The 18937-nt window shown below is 42.6% G+C and overlaps 1 protein-coding gene across 9 annotated transcripts in view; it reads left to right on the forward strand.

Annotated features, from left to right (window-relative positions):
* The first annotated feature begins 11929 nt into the window (after nt 1-11929).
* LOC138751657 (triple functional domain protein) overlaps nt 11930-18937 on the forward strand; it is a 470729-nt gene continuing 463721 nt past the window's right edge. For 3 of the 9 annotated variants that reach the window (XM_069914221.1, XM_069914224.1, XM_069914223.1), the window contains exon 1: nt 12290-12726. In XM_069914221.1, coding sequence (XP_069770322.1) covers nt 12660-12726 — 67 coding nt within the window. In that variant the 5' untranslated portion in view covers nt 12290-12659. Of the gene's footprint in view, nt 12727-18937 lie in introns of all 9 variants that reach the window. The other 6 variants (XM_069914229.1, XM_069914228.1, XR_011350109.1 and 3 more) reach the window with 5 other exon arrangements.

Consider the following 18937-nt stretch of genomic DNA (forward strand, 5'->3'; position numbering starts at 1 on the left):
AACATGAGATTAATATAGAAAAGTGCTTGATGATTGGTATAAACTTGGTGGGCCAAAGGACCCATTTCTGTGCTGTACATCTCTGTAACTTTACTGGATATGTTCATGATATATTGTGGATAAATAGTTGCTTGAATCGATCATGTATAAAAAGTGTGTGGTGAACTGCTGTACACTCTTTAATCTTGCTCTGCCCCACCCTATGGCTGGAATCATGGCCCCTCCTTTGACCCTGTATAAAGGCTCCAAACACCTCAACTCCTCCCCAGAAAGCCCGGGTCACAACACAGGATGACCTTTAAATTTATTGTAAATAAGTCTAAAGTTCCATAACTCTCGTCTTTTGAGTTGTTGATAGTGCATCAATTTTATTTACAATTTTTTTCTCCAACAATGGAACAACTCTTGAAGCCTGGTAAACTGGAGATTGATCCATAATCACCAAAAGCCTCAAACAACTTTGAACTCTGGCTATGCTGCTTTGAGGTCTTTCTGCAGAACTCCACCGGAATCATGGCCACAGAGGCAAACAAGCTGCACTTCCTCTTCTCCTGGGTCGAACATTGAGTGTTCTCAATGATCAGAGACACCTCAACGAACACGTAGGCAGTGAACATATGAGTACAGGGAGAAAATTAATGAGGTATACGCCAGGCAGATGCTGGCTACCCATAGACAGCAACTGGGTGAATTGAGCAATGAGTTCCTCCAGACCCTTCGTGGACTTGCACAAGCATGCAACTTCTAGTCAGTGTCGGCCACCCAAAACATGGAGGACATGATCCGGGATGCCTATGTCACAGGCATCAGATCAGACTATATGCGCCATAGGCTACTCGAGCAAAGAAAGTTAGACTCAAGAGGGGCAATTGACTTTGTGAAATCGCTGGAGATCGCCGTCTGTAACATGGAAGCATTTTCGACAAACGGCACAGGGTCCACAAGGGTGCCACCGTCTTGGGACTCAGGTCCACGGGCCAGAAACCCACTACCACATTCAATGAGCAAACTCACCACAGCCACAGTCTCCCACAAGCACATGAAGTGCTACTTTTGAGGTCAACCGAAGCATCCCTGACAACACTGCCCGGCAAAAGACACTACATGCTTGAAGTGCAGAAAGAAAGGACACGACGCGATGGTATGTCAATTGCAGCTGCCTTCCAGTCCCAATGCCGCATGGCAGCTGTTATCTTTGCTGCTGTCAGCTTCCGAAAATGACCATGTTGTGACACGGTGGCTGCCATCTTGGACATTGCCAACTCCTAGGGATAACCACGCCGTCGCCTGGGCACATTATGTTCACAGACCATGAGTCAACACGGGCCAGACTACAAACCGACACTAACCTCTGTGTGCTGGACCAAAATAGTCCACATCAACTCTACCAGTCTATGATGGACATCTCAATCAATGATCAGGTGACAAGATGCCTTTTTGATAGCAGGAACACAGAGAGCTTCATCCACCACAATATGGAGCAGTGTTACTCCCTTAAAGAAAAGCTAGTAAGCTATAAAGTCAACCTGGCCTCAAGGTCCCACTCAACTGAGATCTGCAGCTACACCACTGTGATGCTGACTGTGCAGGCCATAACTTATAGGAATTTTAAACATTTCATTATGCCCACAGCTCTGTGCACCAGTGCTGCTGGGATTGGACTTTCAATGCCACCTCAAGAGTGTCACAATGCAATTGGTCCCCTCCCCACCCCGGTTGGCAATCCGCTGTTCGTCAGCTCACCATCCACCACTGCCAGCCCAACCATATAGGTAGAGCAGTCTCTCTACTCTCTATATCAATCCTCCACCACTGTTGGTGAACCTCACCCCCAACTGTAAGCCAGTTGATCATTGAGCCCAGTACCAGCCCATGGCGAGCCCAAGCAGTGGTGGCCAAGGGAGGGGAGTAAACACATAATGGTGATTATAGCCTCATTATTAACACAGCTGGATGCGTACCCTCTCTTTTGCATTGAGAACATGGTCAATCAAATTGCCTAATATCATGTCTTTTCCATGATTGACTTGAAATCCACCTACCACTCTCTCCCCATCTGTCTGGAGGACTGCCAATACACTGCCTTTGAGACAGACGGCCGCCTCTACCATTTTTTTAGGCCGGGATCCCCTTCAGGGTTACCAACAGTGTCTCCGTTTTCCAACGGGAGATGGACTGGATGGTGGACCAAAATGATCTGCCACCTTCCCCTACCTGGATAACATCACAATCGGCGGCCACGACCTGCCATGACGCCAACCTCCGGAATTACCTCACAACAGCCAAATGCCTAAACTTCACCTACAACATGGATAAATGTGTTTTCCATACTACTCACCTGGTGATCTTTGACTGTGTTGTGGAGAATGGGGTTATTGGCCCCAACCCCCACCGCATGTGCCCACCGCTAGAGCTCCCCCTTCCCTACAACCTCAAGGCCCTTAAAAGGTGCCTGGCGTTCCTTTCCTACTACACCCAGTGGGTGCCCAATTATGCAGACAAAGCTTACCCCCTTATCAAGTCCACATCCTTCCCCCTGACAAAAGAAGCCTATGCAACCTTCAGTCAGATAAAAGAGGACATTGCTAAATCTGCAACGTATGCGGTGGACGAATCCAACCCATTTTAGGTTGAGAGCGATGCGTCTGATTTCGCCCTGGCCGCCAGGCTAAACCAGGCAGGTTGGCCAGTGGCCTTTTTCTCCCGTACCCTCCAGGGCCCTGAAATCCGACACTCCTCCATTGAGAAGGAGGCTCAGGCAATAGTTGAGGCAGTACAGCACTGGAGTCATTACCTGGCTGGCAGATGTTTTACCCTGCTTACGGACCAATAGGCTATGGTAAGATAAAGAATGATAACATTTTGAGGTGGAAGATTGAACTCTCCACCTATAACAATTATATTCTGTATCAGCTGGGGAAGCTCAACAAGCCCCCATATGCCCTATTCCGAGAGACATGCCAATTCCCAGCTAGACTGCCTGAAGACCCTCCAAAATGACCTCTGCCACTCCGATGTCACGAGATTTTTTTTCTCTTCATCAAATCTCATAATCTGCCGTACTCCATTGGGGAGGTCAGAGACATGATCAGAAACTGCCGGGTCTGTGCAGAGTGCAAACCACACCTCTACCAACCAGATAGGCTATGCCTGGTGAAAGACTCATGGTTGTTTGAACAGCTGAATATGGATTTCAAGGGCTCCCTCCCCTGCACCAACTGCAAAGTGTATTTCCCCATGGTCATTGATGAATATTCATGTTTCTCCTTCGCCATCTCTTGCCCAGACATGACCACCATCATAGTCATCAGGGCACTGCACAACTTGTTCACTCTATTCATGTACCCGTCATACGTCCATAGCAATCGGGTTCCTCAATCTTCAACAATGAACTGTGCCAATACCTACCTTGCCAGTGGTATCACCACCAGCAGGACCACTAGTTATAACCCCCGAGGGAATGGCCAAGTGAAGAGGGAGAACATCACCATGTGGAAGGCCATCCTCCTTGCCCTCAAGTTTAGGAAACTGCCTGCCTCTCACTGGCAGGAGTTTCTTCCTGAGGAGCTAAGGCAATCAGGTCACTGCTATGTACTGCCACCAATGCTACCCCTCATGAACTAATTTTCTGCTTCCCCAGGAAGTCCATCTCAGGGACCACCCTGGCATCCTGGTTAACATCTCCAGAGCCATTCCTACTACGGAAGCACGTGAGGGGCCATAAAAATGACCCACTGATCGAAAGGGTCCAGCTCCTCCATACAAACCACCGATATACATACGTGGCCTACCCAAATGGCCGCGAAGAAACTGTTTACATCCGGGTCCTCACGCGTATGGGGGCACCCAAGGAACATACCCACCAAACAGCATCCTCCTCTCCCATGGACGCACACTACATCCCACAGCATCCTAGCCCCATCCCCACTCTAGTCACTCCAGTTGAGCTACCACGCCCCCAGCAGGTTGATGCAGCACTGGAGGCCCAGGAGGAATCAACAGCCCCAGCTATAGCAGAATAACCGACTCTCCGCTGGTCTCAACAGAAAACCAGACTGCCAGACAGACTTAAACTTTAAGACTTTTGTAAGACTTTGTGCCCAATGTTACCCTGCTGGACAAAAAAAACAAATCAAAGGCCGAATGTGGTGAACTGCTGTACAATTTATAGTTTGGCTCTGCCCCTCCCTGTGGCTATACCCATGGCTCCTCCCTCTTGACCTTGTATAAAGGATGGATCACAGCACAGAATGAGCTTCAAGTTCAGTAACTCTAGTCTTTTGAGTTATTGATAGCACATCAAGGTGCAAGTCACATAGTTCTCTGATATAAGCCATCATATCCTTCTGATGCAAGAATGAGCTCTGCTTTATGCATGGCCAAAAGGGCTGACTGAAATGAAACCAAGCTCCCCTGGCAAGAGACAGGCAGAGAAATTATAGTGGGTTGGCCACTGTTGGAAATATTGCAGAGGAAAGATAATACCGTGATGTCATTCATTTTGTCTTGGTGTTCAGATTCTTCTGAATTTTACTTGCATTACAAAGCTATAAAGCAGCAACATATACAAGCAAGGATGGATTTTACATGACAGCCCTGTATTCATACATACTTTGCAACATACAGAAATTGATCTACAGCAAAGATCTTGTTATAAAAATTGGATGTAAACTTAACCTTTTGTCTTGAAGAAGAGCAGAAAAGACAATATAAAATTAACTTGCTTTCTCAATGCACCAGCTCTGATGAAGACTCTTCACCCCAAAATGTTAACTCCATTATCTTTCCAGAGACCAGTAAAACACAAAAGTCTGTAGACACCATGACTCAAGTAAGAGCTCAATGCTGGAGAAACTCAGCAGGCCAAACAATGAACTTAATATAGCAAAGATAAAGATACATAACCAACATTTTGACCTTTAGCCTTTCATCAAGGTATGACAAAATGGAGGCAGGCACCTGAACAAAATGTTGGGGTGAGGGGCAGAGGAAGGAGCACAGTCCCAAAGGTGGTAAGGGAGGGAGGGGTAGTGGCTCTATGAATGCAGAAGGGGTGGAGAGCTGGAAGAAAGAAAACAGAAGGAATAGGAGGGAAGGGAAAACAGGGAGTAGGCTAGCAGAAAATGGAGAAGTCGATGTTAATGTCATCTGATTGGAGAGTGCCCAGACAGAAAATCAGGTGCTGAAGTCTCTAACCTCATCACTTCTGCTTACCTCTCTCCCACAGCCTCCATCTTCATTGTTTCCAATCCCTGCATTGCCTGGTTTTACCTCCTACCCAAAATATACAAACCCAATTATTCACGTAGATCCATTGTTTCCACATGGCCCTGCTCCAACAAATTAGTATCATCTTATCTTGACTCCATTTTTTCTTCCCTGGTCAAATCCCTCCCCACCTACATCCTTGCTACCTCACATGCCCTGCATCTCTTCAATAACTTCCAATTCTCTGAACTTGATCATCTTATTTTCACAATGGATGTTAAATCCCTTTATACCTCTATCCCCATACTGAAGGTCTCAAACCCCTTTGTTTCTTTTCTTAACAAGAGACCTAACCAGTCACCCTCCACTACCACCCTCCTCCACCTGGCAAAACTTGTCAGGAAGCTCCAGTGTGATTTGGATAAATTGAGGGACTGGGCAGATACATGGCAAATGCACTACAATGTGGATAAATGTGAGGTTATCCACTTTGGTAATACAAACCGGAGGGCAGATTACTATTTGAATGGCAATAGATTAAGAGATGGGGAAGTGCAGAGAGACCTAGGGGTACTTGTACACCAGTCTCTGAAGGCGAGCATGCAGGTACAGCAGGCGGATAAAAAGGCAAATGGTATATTGGCCTTCATATCAAGAGGGTTTGAGTATAGGAACAAGGATACCTTACTGCAGCTGTACAGGGCCTTGGTGAGACCACACCTGGAGTATTGTATGCAGTTTTGGTCACCTTATCTAAGGAAGGATGATCTTGCAATGGAGGGAGTGCAGAGGCGATTCACCAGGCTGATACTTGGAATGGCAGGAATGACTTATGAGGAAAGATTGCGCAAATTGGGATTGTACTCCCTGGAGTTTAGAAGATTGAGAGGGGATCTCAGAGAGACATATAAAATTCTGGCAGGACTGGACAGAATGGATGCAGATGGGATGTTTCCAATGATGGGAAAATCCAGAACCCGGGGCCATGGTTTGAGGATAATAGGCAAACCATTTAGGACCGAGATGAGGAGGAATTTCTTTACCCAGAGGGTGGTGAATCTGTGGAATTCATTGCCACAGTGGGCAGTAGAGGCAAGTTCATTAAATATATTTAAGAGGGAATTAGATATATTTCTTCAGTATAAGGGTATTAAAGGTTACGGAGAGAAGGCGGGGACGGGGTACTGAACTTTAAGATCAGCCATGATCTCGTTGAATGGCGGAACAGGCTCGAAGGGTCGAATGACCTACTCCTGCTCCTATCTTCTATGTTTCTATGTTAATAATTTCTCCTTTGACTTATCCCATTTTCTTCAAATCAAAGTAGCCATGGATACCTGCATGGGTCCTAGCTATGCCTAGATTTTTGTGGGTTTTGTGGAGCAATCCATGCTGTAAGGCTGCGCAAGCAAGGATCCTCAACTCTTCTTCTGCTATAATAATTACTACTTCTGTGCTCGTCAACTTCATTCATTTTGCTGCCAACCTTCACCCCACCTCAAATACACTTGGTCCATCTCTGGCGACTCCTCTTTCTTGAACTCTCATCTCCATCTTGGGAGATAAGCTTTCTGCAGATATTTTTAACAAACCTACTGACTCTCACAACCACACCACTACATTTCTGTAAGGATTCTACTCCTTTCTCTTAATTTCTCCATCTCCATTCTTCTAGTCCAGATCATCTGAAATATCTTCCTTCTTCCATAAACATGGCTTCTCCTCCACCACTATCAACTCAGCCCTTACCCTCATCTCCTCCATTTCCTGTTCATCTGCCCTGGCCCCCAGATGCAACAGAAAGAGGATTCCTCTTTCCTCATCTACCACCTAAGTAGCCTCCTCAATCAACACATTATCCTTCATAATTTTCCCTACCTACAACATGATCCCACCACCAGACACATCTTCCCTCCACTCTCTACCTTCTGTTGGGACCTCTCCCCTCTGTGACTTCCTTTTACACTCATCCACTCCCTTTAATCACTCCTCCTTGGCACCTTCTCCTGCAGCTGCAGGAAGTTCCACACTTGCACTCACACCTCCTCCCTAACCACCATTTGGGGCCCCATAGTCCTTTCAAGTGAAGGAACACTTCACTTGTGTTGGCTGCAGGAGTCATCTACTGCATCAGTGCTCCCATTTTGGCCTTATCTACGTCAGAAAGACTGGATGCAAACTGGGAGATCACTCCACTGAGCATCTTTGCTCTGCCACATCAGTGACAGGGATCTCCCAGTGGCCAACCATTTCTATTCTGCACCCTACTCCCATGCTGGCATGACAGTCCACGGCCTCATGTACTGTCAAGCAAAGACCATCCATAAATTGAAGAAGCAACACCTAATTTTCTTTTGCTTTTTATACAGAAATCCTACAATATTACTGTAAAGAAGACCTGGCATTAAGCTGGCTTTGGTTGTTTACACTGAATCAAACAAAACCATCTTATTGTCGGGTCAGTGTGTTATTTAACACTGCAAGCCAGCATTCTGAGAGCAAAAGAGGCGGAAAGTGTTACACAACAGCGTCACGTATAACATACCATATTTGACAGTGTATTAGACTCACTTTTTTTCCCCAAAAAATGACTCAAAAATATTCACCAGTCCTATATGCCAAGTTGAAATTAGGGCTGTTGGGATCAGTGTGGAGGCTGCTGGTGAGCTGTCGGGAACGTCTCCTGGCAGTCCATTGTCGGTCCCTGCACTGGACATTGTTGTGTTGAGAAAGTATGTACTTCGATAGAGACAAGTCTGAACATAAGGGTTTGCAATCAAACGTTACTTTTATTAATACACAACAATTAATAAGAGTGTGGGAAAATTGTAGTGCAAATAAAACACACATGCACATTATAGATCAATAATGGATTTCAAACTTTTTCTTTCCACTCACATACCACCTTAAGTAATCCCTTACTAATCACTGCTGTTTATAACTGGGAGCTGATGGTAGGCTGTTGGAGGTGGTGGGGGGTGGGGGGTGGAGTGGGGCAGTGGGCTTTATACTTTTCAAACTGAGGCCAACCCCACAGACCAGAGCTTACTCACAACACAGGGTGACTCGAGTCACCTGGGGACAGCTGAGAGCGGGGCAGTTGGATCAGTGTGGGGTCTCTCTTTTATCAGAATACCACTCCCTAACACTAATCTCTTCTCCCTTAATGTCTGAAGGTCTGTCAGTGACTGACTTGAATACATTCAGTAACTAAGCATTCACACCCTCCTTCTGTATCTTTTATCTTCTTCACGAATGATCAAGCCCTATTTTGAAAGATCAACAGCCACACCACATCGGTCCTGTCAAAATCATGAATTATGTACTTATAAATTAAATCATCTCTCATTCTCCTCCTAGCAACACATCAATGCTTCATCCACCTAACGAAATGGTGAGTCTAGTAGAGGATGTGTCACTTTTTCATCTCCAGCTCCACCATTTCATCTGCAGCTCATTTCAGATTTCTAGATTTATAACAGCATGCATAGACATCCAAGATGGTCTAAACCCCAAGTTCCTGCATGTCAGGTATTCCCTAGTGACCAGCATCAACCTGGCAAGGTATCATTCCCAGTACATCATTGATTTGACACTAGGTCAGCCAGATTGACTCTGCCTTTTACCTTTGCTGTATAATTGCAGCTCAATCTGGCAGTCCTAGTGTCAAATCAGTGATGTACTGGGAATGATACCTTGCCAGGTTGATGCTGGACCAGCCACTTCAGACTGTTCAAACTGAGGACAAACCTACAGACTAGCTTGCACACAGCACAAGGGAGTAGAGGCACCTGGGAAGAGCTGGGAGGGGGGACGGTGGGATCAGTGTGTGGGATGATGGTGGGCTGTTGGGATCTCACCCGGTGGCCCGCTGTCAGTCTCCACACTGGTCCCAATGCCCCACTCCCCTCCAGGAGAGATTAGGTAGCGGGCTGACATAACAGGCCACTGGGAGAAAGCAGGCATTGGCTGCCGGGAGAGAGTGGGACAGTGGTATTATTATTAAAAAGATTTTTTTCTGTTGTCCTACTTGCATGTTTCGTTACTCATAAATACGCTAAAAAAAACACATACACATGCACATCCTTTCCCATCATGGTGCTGGAATGCCAGATTGCCCTTTTTACACAGACAGTGATCCAGTTACAACCTCTCCTGCCAGAAAAAAGCCGGAATTGGAATGACCAACCCCCCCACCATTCCGCGTCCGTACATTTTACACAGAAGGCATAGTGGAATAAAGCTGCAAATATCCTGAACGAAGTGGCTGTGTAAAAAGGCCATCTCTCTGGCCACTCTTCAACTGGATGTCATTAACAATGAATTCACCATTTTCTGCTAGCCTACTCCCCATTCTCCCTCCCTTTCCATTCTCTCTTACTTATTTCCTCCAGCTCTCCAGCTCTTTTCTTTTCCATTCAGAGCCACCCCCACTTCCCGTTTGCTGGTGTGCTCTCCCTCCATTATCTACCTACTACCTCCTGCCTGTGGGACTGTTCTCCTCTCCCTGCCCCTCCCCCCCACCATTTTGTTCAGGCATCTGCCTACATTTTGTCATACGTTGATGAAGGGCCAAGCCTGAAATATTGGTTTTGTATCTTTATGTTTGCTATATAAAATACACAGTTTCTCCAGCATTATGCTTTTACTCTTTTTCCAGAGATATTGCTTAACCTCATGAACATTTTATGTTTTATTTCAAATGCCCCAACATCTGCAGGTTTTTTTTGCTACTTTCAATTGACCATTATGAAACAGATCTGACAAGAGATCCAAGTTCCCATGTGTGAACACCCAGCAGTAGTGGGTAGCAATTACAACAGTGGTTCAATGAAACCAGCACAACTCCCTGGAATACAAGGATATACTAGTTCTGATCTGGAATGGGTAGAAGAATGATTTTGGGAAAGGTATTGCAGTATCTGTTGATATGCTTGATGTATTTTCTGACCAGTGAGACATAAGGATAATGGATGATTCCTTTTGGAAACAGGATCTTTAGTGGGACTAGGTTTACATTCTTTCCAGGCCAACAGAAGTAGGCAGCTCAAAGCCAGCTGATGGACATGGTGTTTGCCTCCAGTCAGTTAGGCTTGAATGGAATCTCGATCTGCTCCAGTTTGAGCTTTGCTCACCATTCAGGAGTTGAAACCTGCTCACTTGATTTCAACTGTGGGAGCAATAAACTTTTACCTGCTATCAGTTTAATGCCTTCTCTAAGAAGATAGCAGTTCTAACAGGGATGTTATTTGGGAAGCACACTCTTACCTTCAGGGATAGATGCTGCTAGCAAGCTTAATGTCATATGCTGGGAGAATGCCAATGGCATAATGGTTAAAAAAACGCTGTTCTCTCTCATTATATTGGCATACTTCCTTTTGCCATTAATTTTCTGACAATAACCTTTCAAATGCCTCACATTCAGCAATCCATCATTTCTAATGGGCAGCCAGTGATGTTGCAATGAATAGCTCCATCATGGATATCTGCTGCTCAAGCCTCTGAGAGAGAGAGTGAAGCCTTCTCCTAGCTCTGGGAAGACACTGCACAGAAAGAGTGGACAAGAAAAGCATATTAGGGAGTTTTCAATAAGTGCATGAGAGAGAGAGCTGTTCAGGTCATAATAAAACTTGTAAGTTTCTTCTCAATGCTCAATAAAATTTTATTCAAGTAATGGTTTTCTCCCATCAATTCCAGGCTATGCACTTTTTATGAAATTTGTTGGTGGGAGAAAGAGGAAGGCCCCAGGAAGATGGAACAGGTTATGGCGAATCGTGTGGATTGTTGGCGTAATTTAACTATTGTGAGATCTAACAGATCATTAAAGTAACCATTTCATCCCATGTTTGAAATGTAGAAATTCTCTTCAAATTTTCCTTCCCTCACCGAAATAATGCTGAATTTCTAAAATGTGGCAGAGAGGAGTTTCATTCACAAATTTACAACTTCACCTCCTTTGGGGTGAAGACATGTTTCAGGATCTCAAGGGAAGTTATAATCATTTCCATTTCAAGAAAAGACAAATTTCCCATTGTGTCACTGCAGAGAGAAGTCACCATTGTCGGTCAGAGGAAAAGCTACCTGTCACTTCCTGTGTTTAAAGAACTGCTTTACAAATCACAATGTAGATTTCATCCACCTGAGAAGTGATTTACTGATCAGAATGTAGACTTCATCCACATGAGAGCTGCCTCACCTTGAGGAAGGGCTCAGGCCCTATATATTAGTCGTATATCTTTACCTCAGATGGCTGATAACGGACCTTTCTCCAACACTTATGGGTTTTCACAAATCATAATGTAGATTTCACACCTGATGAACAGTAAACACTTTTAAAATTCACAAGTCCATTTCATTCATTAAAACATGTAAAAAATAAAACAAACAAAGGTTGGAGGGACTCAGCAGGTCAGGAAGTATCCGTGGAGAAAAAAAATGTAGCATCAATGTTTCAAGATTAGACTGGAAACATGTCTCGACTCGAAATATCAGCATGGATGCTGCCTGATCCGCTGACTCGAGCTCCTCATTGTTTGCTTAAGATTCCAACATCTTCAGATCTTGTGTCTCCATGCAAGCACAGAGCAAGATTGTCTTTATGTTGATCGTCTTTCCAATCGAAACAGCCAGGCATCAAGTGGATACATTCTTTGAACAAAGCATCAACGTCACAGAGGGTCGCAACAACTCAAAGAGAGATACAGGGGACATCATGAACGAGAGCTTTTCTTTATCCTGTTCTTGATCCTCAAAAGCCATGGCAACTCCATACAGAAGCATCTCAAGGCGCTAATGCTGTCTCCAAAAGAACCCCAAATCCACTGACAGCAGATGCACACCAACGTCAGCGTTCTCGACCCTAACTGCTCGGATTGATTTGTGCTTTCTCATAACTTTTGTGAATAGATCCAGTTTGTCAAATCTCTTTGTTTCCACCCTTTCCCGACATTCTGTCCCTCATCACCTGCAAATGAGCGGCTTGACGACTTCGGAGCACTTCCAGATTTGTCTCTCAGTTCAACTTTGATTCTTGTTTACCCTTTGTTTACGAATGATGTGACTCGTCAGGTCTTGACGAAAGGTGTCCACTCACCACCTTTCCAAGCGTGGCGAGGAGTTGGAGCTCGTCCTTCGGCGCACGTTGCCCGCCCCTGTGGGCAGAGCGCTGACCTCGGCGAACGGGGCTGGAATGCCGGAAGTTGCCGATGATTCCCGATGTTGGGCGGACGGTGTGACTCACGGTTCCAAGATGGAGGAGAACTGGTAGAGGTGGCGGCGATTGCTGCTCGCTCCCCTCCCTCCCTCCCTCCCTTCCTTCCTTCCTTCCTCTTTCTCCGCTTGGTGGCGGTTGCCGGCCGGGGTCAGGCTCGGGATCGGGATCCACGTTTTCCGGGAGGATTGGAACCGTGCAGTCCGAGGAGGGAGAGGAAGAGGAGGCCGCCGCCGCCGCCATGAGCTGCGCAGAGGGGGCGGAGGACGCGTCCGGAGACGCCGATATCGCCGCGTTTTTCCGATCTGGTAAGTTACTGGAAAAGGCGTCCGGCCCGGCCAGGCCCAGTGGCCGTGGGCGGGTGTCTCCAACCGTGGCTCCCAAAGGGAACGGTAGATGTCGGAGGTGGAAGACAAGAGGAGGAAGGGTGAATGGAGGCGGCAGGGAGGGGAAAGACGGAGATACAAGGAGGCAAAGGGGGGGGTTGCGAGGCTGACAGGACAAGAAGGGTGGTGAGAAGGTTCAGGGCAACCTGAGGCGGTGGAGTGTGGAAGGAGTGATAGAGATGGAAAAGGAGGAATAATGAAGACAGGATTGAAGAGGACGGGCGAGGGAATACAGAAAGGGGGCTGTCAGGTGGGACAGGAAAGGGATGTGGAAGAATGGGGGTCACTGGGGTTTTCTTTCAACGCGCAATGATTTGGTTAAACCCTAAAAAAAGGACAAGATTGTATCAGTCAGCGGCAGAGCTGCGTTTGTCTCAACCTCGTATGGTGCATAAGTGCACTTTTCGCTGTGAAGGAGAAAGTCGGGCTTCACTTACTTCCTCACTCGCCCGAGGATTCTTAAATCCATTTTATTATTCGTGCTATTTGTTAGAAATCTGACAAGTTTTTTTTTCCCAAAGAGGAAATACCTTCTAGCTTTTTGGTTATGAATCAAATGTCGAGTTAAAATTGTGGAGGGGAAGATGTAAGTAAACTAGAAGGGGGTGGATGTGAAAATTGGAAAATTAAATTATCCAAGCAAAGTAGAATGGTGAAGTGAGCAAGGAGAAGGAACATTGAGAAGATGAAAATTAAGATGGCAAAAGGAGAGGGAATGAAGTTGGGGTGAAGACAAGCAAGGGATAAGTCAACGCAACTTTGGATGTGGGAAGTAATGGGAACAACAAAACAATGTCAACTGCAGGAAGAATGAGTGTAAAAACACAGCTGAAGACACAAAAAGGAATATTTTTATGAGAAGATGGCAATTCTCCAATGAAATTCTGAAACTTTAGTTTGGAATTTAGCGAGTACACGAAAATACGTGACTCTAACTCGTGATGTTTTTATTTCTATTTTGCATTTTGTTCTTGAATGTTTTAAGGTGACAAGAACTGGAGATCTAATCAGTAATCGTATCTTAAGGTTGTTTTGAATCTGTGAAGATTCTTGTTAAGCCATAACAGATTTTCAACAGTTTCAGTATTACCTGATAGTAATCAGAGAAAAAAGAACACTGGTTTTATTGAGGGCAAAGGATTCAATTATTTGTTGTGTTTAGGGGTCCACCTAAAGTTGTCATCTTTTTGAGAAGGGATGTTTTTATCTGAATATTACAAGAGCTGTTACTTTGTTTGTAAACATGAAACTCACCTGCTCTCAGAATTTGGCATTGTGATTGTTGTGAAAAACTATAAATAAAACATTTATAAATGGGAACAAATGTTTTCTTTTTAGTGGAGATTGAATGGAAGTTGGATACTTTGTTTTTCTATTGGAATCTTGCATAACATATTTGTGAATTGGTAAAAATTGCCCATGTAAATATTAAAAACTACCAGCAGATTAAGCAGCATGCATGAAAGAGAGAGTTTATGATCTTTAATATTTCCTCAATTATCCAGCCTAATTACAATTCAAAAATGTTTTAAATTAGTTTTGAATATAGTTGATGACAGAGCACCCACAGCCTTGGGGCAGAGAGTTCCAAAAGTTTGGAACATTGCTAGGGATGGTGGGGAAGGGGGAGGGGTGAGGTGAGATTGCTCCACCAAGCATTGTTCCTTTCAACTGAAGAGTATGTCCCCTATTGTATCTTCCCATCAGAGGAATTTGCAGCATCTGCCTTGTCAAGCTTCCTCAAGGACATTTGTGTACTTTCAGTGAGATCACCTCTCTTACTTCAAGGTTTTGGAGTGTTTCCTCTTGGGGCAAAACTCCCATTCCTTGAATCAATCTCATGAATCCATACTGTTTGGATTATAAGGAAAAGATCATTAAATGTGAAGTCCAAAATGTTTCAGCAGTTGTGGTCCTCCTAAAACCCTGTTTAAATGCAATAAAACCTTTATACTCCAAGAAAGCTGCCATCCCATAATCCTAATTACTTGGTCCTTTTTCACACTAACTTTGTGTTTCTTATACAATGTCACCAGATATTTCTGAAATCTTTAAACTCCAACATTTAAATGTCTTGCATCATTTTAAAAAAGTTTTATTTTCCTATTGTACTTTTTTGAAAAATCATTTATAAGGTTAACAAAATACATAATAAACAAACTAAACAAAACTAAAAAAAAAACTAAATCCCTACTTACCCCCCCTCCTCTCAACCCCCACCTACCCCCCCCCCCCCCCGTTTCAGAGCAAAAAAAGTTATATTGGGTATTTAATAGTTGCTGCTTGGTGTGCCAACCCTTCACATCACGAAAAAAACCCAATTTATATCTAAACCCATACATTTCAAATATAAATTCCACATTTTAACAAAAAAAATTATTTTGCAAATTATAAGTTATCTTCTCCAAATAAAGACACTATTGTAATTCTGTTCTCCACATCGAAAACACAAATCTGAAGAACCAAAACCTTATTTTTTTCAACTTCTCAGGAGTTAAACACAACTAATGTAAAAAGTTATAATTAACCAAATTATATCTCACATTAAAGACAGCAACTTAACCAACCAATGATGGTAGTGCTAGATGTGGAAAAAGCTGTCAACCGTACTGAGTGGAATTTTTTATTTAAAGTGTTAGAAAGATTTAAATTTGGACCACTCTTTATTGGTTGGGTGAAGACATTATATACCAATCCTTCTGCTCGGGTGGTGACGGGTTTCACCTGCATTTAGTTTGTCTAGATTGACTAGACAGGGCTGTCCATTATCACCTGCCTCATTTGCATTAGTTATAGAACCATTGGCTCAAGTGTTAAGACAGGATGTTAATATTAAGGGAATTAAAATAGGTGAACAAGAATATTAAATTTTCTGAATCAATATGGAGCAATTTCAGGTTATTAAGTTAACTGGGATGAAAGCGAGACATTATCGATATCAGGTGAAGATTATTCAGACTGTAAACAGCTTACGGAGTTTAGATGGTCTAATAAAATTAAATATTTAGGGGTACTAGTAGATAGAGAATATCAAAATCAGTATGGTTTAAATTATTTACCATTATTAAATGATTAAATTTGATTTAAAGAGCTGGAAAGATTTACCATTAACTTTGATTGGACGAGTAAATTGTATCAAAATGAATATATATCCTCGTGTTCAATATCTTTTTCAGTCTATTCCATGTGCTATACCAAGGAATTTTTTAAAGGAATTAAATAAAGTAATTGTTTTTTTTAGAAAGGTAAGTTGTCAAGAGTTTCCCTGCAGAAGTTGATATGGAGATATGATTTAGGTGACTTCAATTACCACATTTTCAGAATTATTATGAAGCAGCGCAACTAAAATTTATCAATAGGATGCGTGATATTGATCAACCCCCAGTATGGGCGATGGTGGAATTGGATCAGATATCTGAGAATGAAGTACATCATTTTACAGATAAATGGAATTCTTTTCTTTTGCAAAAATACAAAGTGCCAGTATTGAGACATTTAATGGATATTTGGTATAAACGGGACCAGATTATAGGAACTAAAGGTAAAATTTCAGCTAAGGCACCATTATATATCAGAATAAAATAATTCCCTTTGCTCTTAATAACCCCTATCTGAAAGATTGGCAAATGAAAGGTGTGAAGTTGGTGGAAGATTGTTTTGAAACAGGTAGGTTTCTTTCTTTTACTAGACTTAGAGAGAAATTTGGGATATCATCGAACTCTGTGTTTACTTATTATCAAGTTTGAGATTTATTGTTAGAAAACTTTGGATGAGATTTGGTGTTACCTGGTCAAACTAAATTTGAGATATTAATTGCTGATAAGGGAAAGAAAGGGTTTATTTCTGAGATGTATGCGTTATTACAGGAAAAGATGACTAAAGTTCATGTATGTAAAAAGAAGGACAAATGGGAGAAGGATTTATCGATTACATTATCCTGGGAGGAATGGGCGAATATGTGTTGATAGTGTAACGAAATTAATTAATGTGAGATATAGTTTGGTTTATTATAACTTTTTACATCAGTTGTATTTAACTCCTGAGAAGTTGAAAAAATTGTACTCCATTCTTGATGTTTTTTTGCCAGTCTGCACAACCTCTTTTTATCGTCCATCAGTCACTTAGGTCACCTAAAATTAACTTGCCTGTTTTTGTGTTACCAACCTATATGGATATATTTCAATTGATCCCATCATCCAAGTAGAATGTATAATAATGATGCCCTAGCACTGATACCCTAATTCCTCACTAGTTCATAGTTTACTCCCTTCTTTGGTAGAACTTGAAATGTAATTTTTCTTTAGTTCTGCATGTTTTATTTTTCTCCTACCCCATTAATTCAAATTCATTCAAAATGACCGAGTACCCACCAGTCCACCTTTCTAGTATAGATGACCGACCCAGAATACCAGGTTCATTATTGGTTAAAGTTCAATGTTTTTCTCAACGATGTCGTACAAATTGATATAACTATCAGAGTGACACCATTATGATTGAACAGTTCAGCTATTTTTAAAGTGCGGTTCAAAAATGCTTATTTCAATTTCATGTTCTACTTCACAGATTGAAGAGACATGCTGTATAAGTAGTTATTTTTAGACAGTATACTGATAAGAAAGGAATGAGGAAAGATTTTGCTCCATAATTAGAGTTTGTTGCCTTCGATAGATTTTACTAAACTTCATATTTAAAGCCCTGCAGTTTTCCTGAATTTGTCTAAAATTGTCTTGTACTGGATATTTTTTTCATTGGATTAGTAACTATAGATCAATAGAATGCCATATCATATTCAGCCTACTTGAAACCACAGACTCGCACTGGATGTTACTGTCTTCTGCATGGGATCCAAGAACTGAGTTGAAGAAGATTGTATGCATCTTCTTAAATCAGTCAGATTGAAGGATTCACAGATTCAGGCAGAGTTTGAACGAGAGAGAGAGAGTAATTTTTTGTTAATCCATTGCAAAATTATGTTTTTAAAAAAAAACTAAAGAGAAATAATGATAAAATGAAGAGAAAATGAATGAATGAATGAAAGGGAAAATTTTATAAATAATTTAATTAAACGTACTGGTATGAATTTTCAGCATCAGGTTGTTTGGTAATAATCAATATTCTTGTGCTGTTTATCATGTGCTGAAATGGACAAGTTTCCAACCTTTTTTGAAGTGAAGATTGTGGGTATCAAATCAAAACTGCAGCATTGCTACTTGATGCTGAAAATCTGTGAGTATGCTGCTTTAGAAAAGATTCTGAAGGAATAGAGCAATGCCCTTGCCATTTCTTTCACTGCAATAACCAGGCCATTCTCTCTGCCCTTGTGTTGTCCAACTGATTCATACTTTTACAGCCAGCTTTCTTTCAGTTAACTACTTTTTATTCAGAAAGGAAAAAGCCCTACATGTTCACTCTTTTCTAGTAGCTGCAATGTCGGTTGTAAAACAATTCTTGTAAATACTTCACACTTTCTCCAGTGTCCCACTTTGTGTATAGAGTACAGACTAGGATAGTGCACAGAGCACTAAGTGGAGTCTCATTCAAGTTGATTTAGGTTTAATATAACTTAGTGACTGTTGGAATCTTATCAACTTATGAATAAATGGCCAGTGCTGCATTAGCATTTATGTTGCCATGCTGACCCATGATGCTGCTTTTAAATGGGTTTTTTAAAGCTAGGTCTATGGATCTTTCTGCTTCTGCCCATTTGGTTTTTTTTCTAAAGTGCAGCTGATGTTTATATTTTTCCTTGCTGGGGTATATCTCTTATCACATGTTAAAGTGTATTTGCTATTCAGCTAAATAGCACAAAATAATACAAGAAGTCTTGTCGGCTATGTTGAAGTTTTGCTTCATGCTGATTACATCCCTGCCAAGGTTTTGTGGAAAAATTGATTAAAGCAACTTATTCCCAAGTTGCCACAGCACATTTAAGGGGGGGGGGGGGGGCACGGATTGTAATCATAAAATATTTCTTGTTTTTTAATAGTTGGAGAGAGGTACTGAAGAAACAAGCTGAACTTTACTGCTTCACAGGGAATGGGGCCCATAATCTTTGAGCAGAGTCCTAAAGGGGCCATAGCTAAAAGAAAATGTTTGGGATTGGTCCAGTAGCGCCAGTTCTTCCTGTAAAGTT

Source organism: Narcine bancroftii, chromosome 1 (genome assembly GCF_036971445.1).
Source record: "Narcine bancroftii isolate sNarBan1 chromosome 1, sNarBan1.hap1, whole genome shotgun sequence".
Classification (NCBI taxonomy): Eukaryota; Metazoa; Chordata; class Chondrichthyes; order Torpediniformes; family Narcinidae; genus Narcine; species Narcine bancroftii.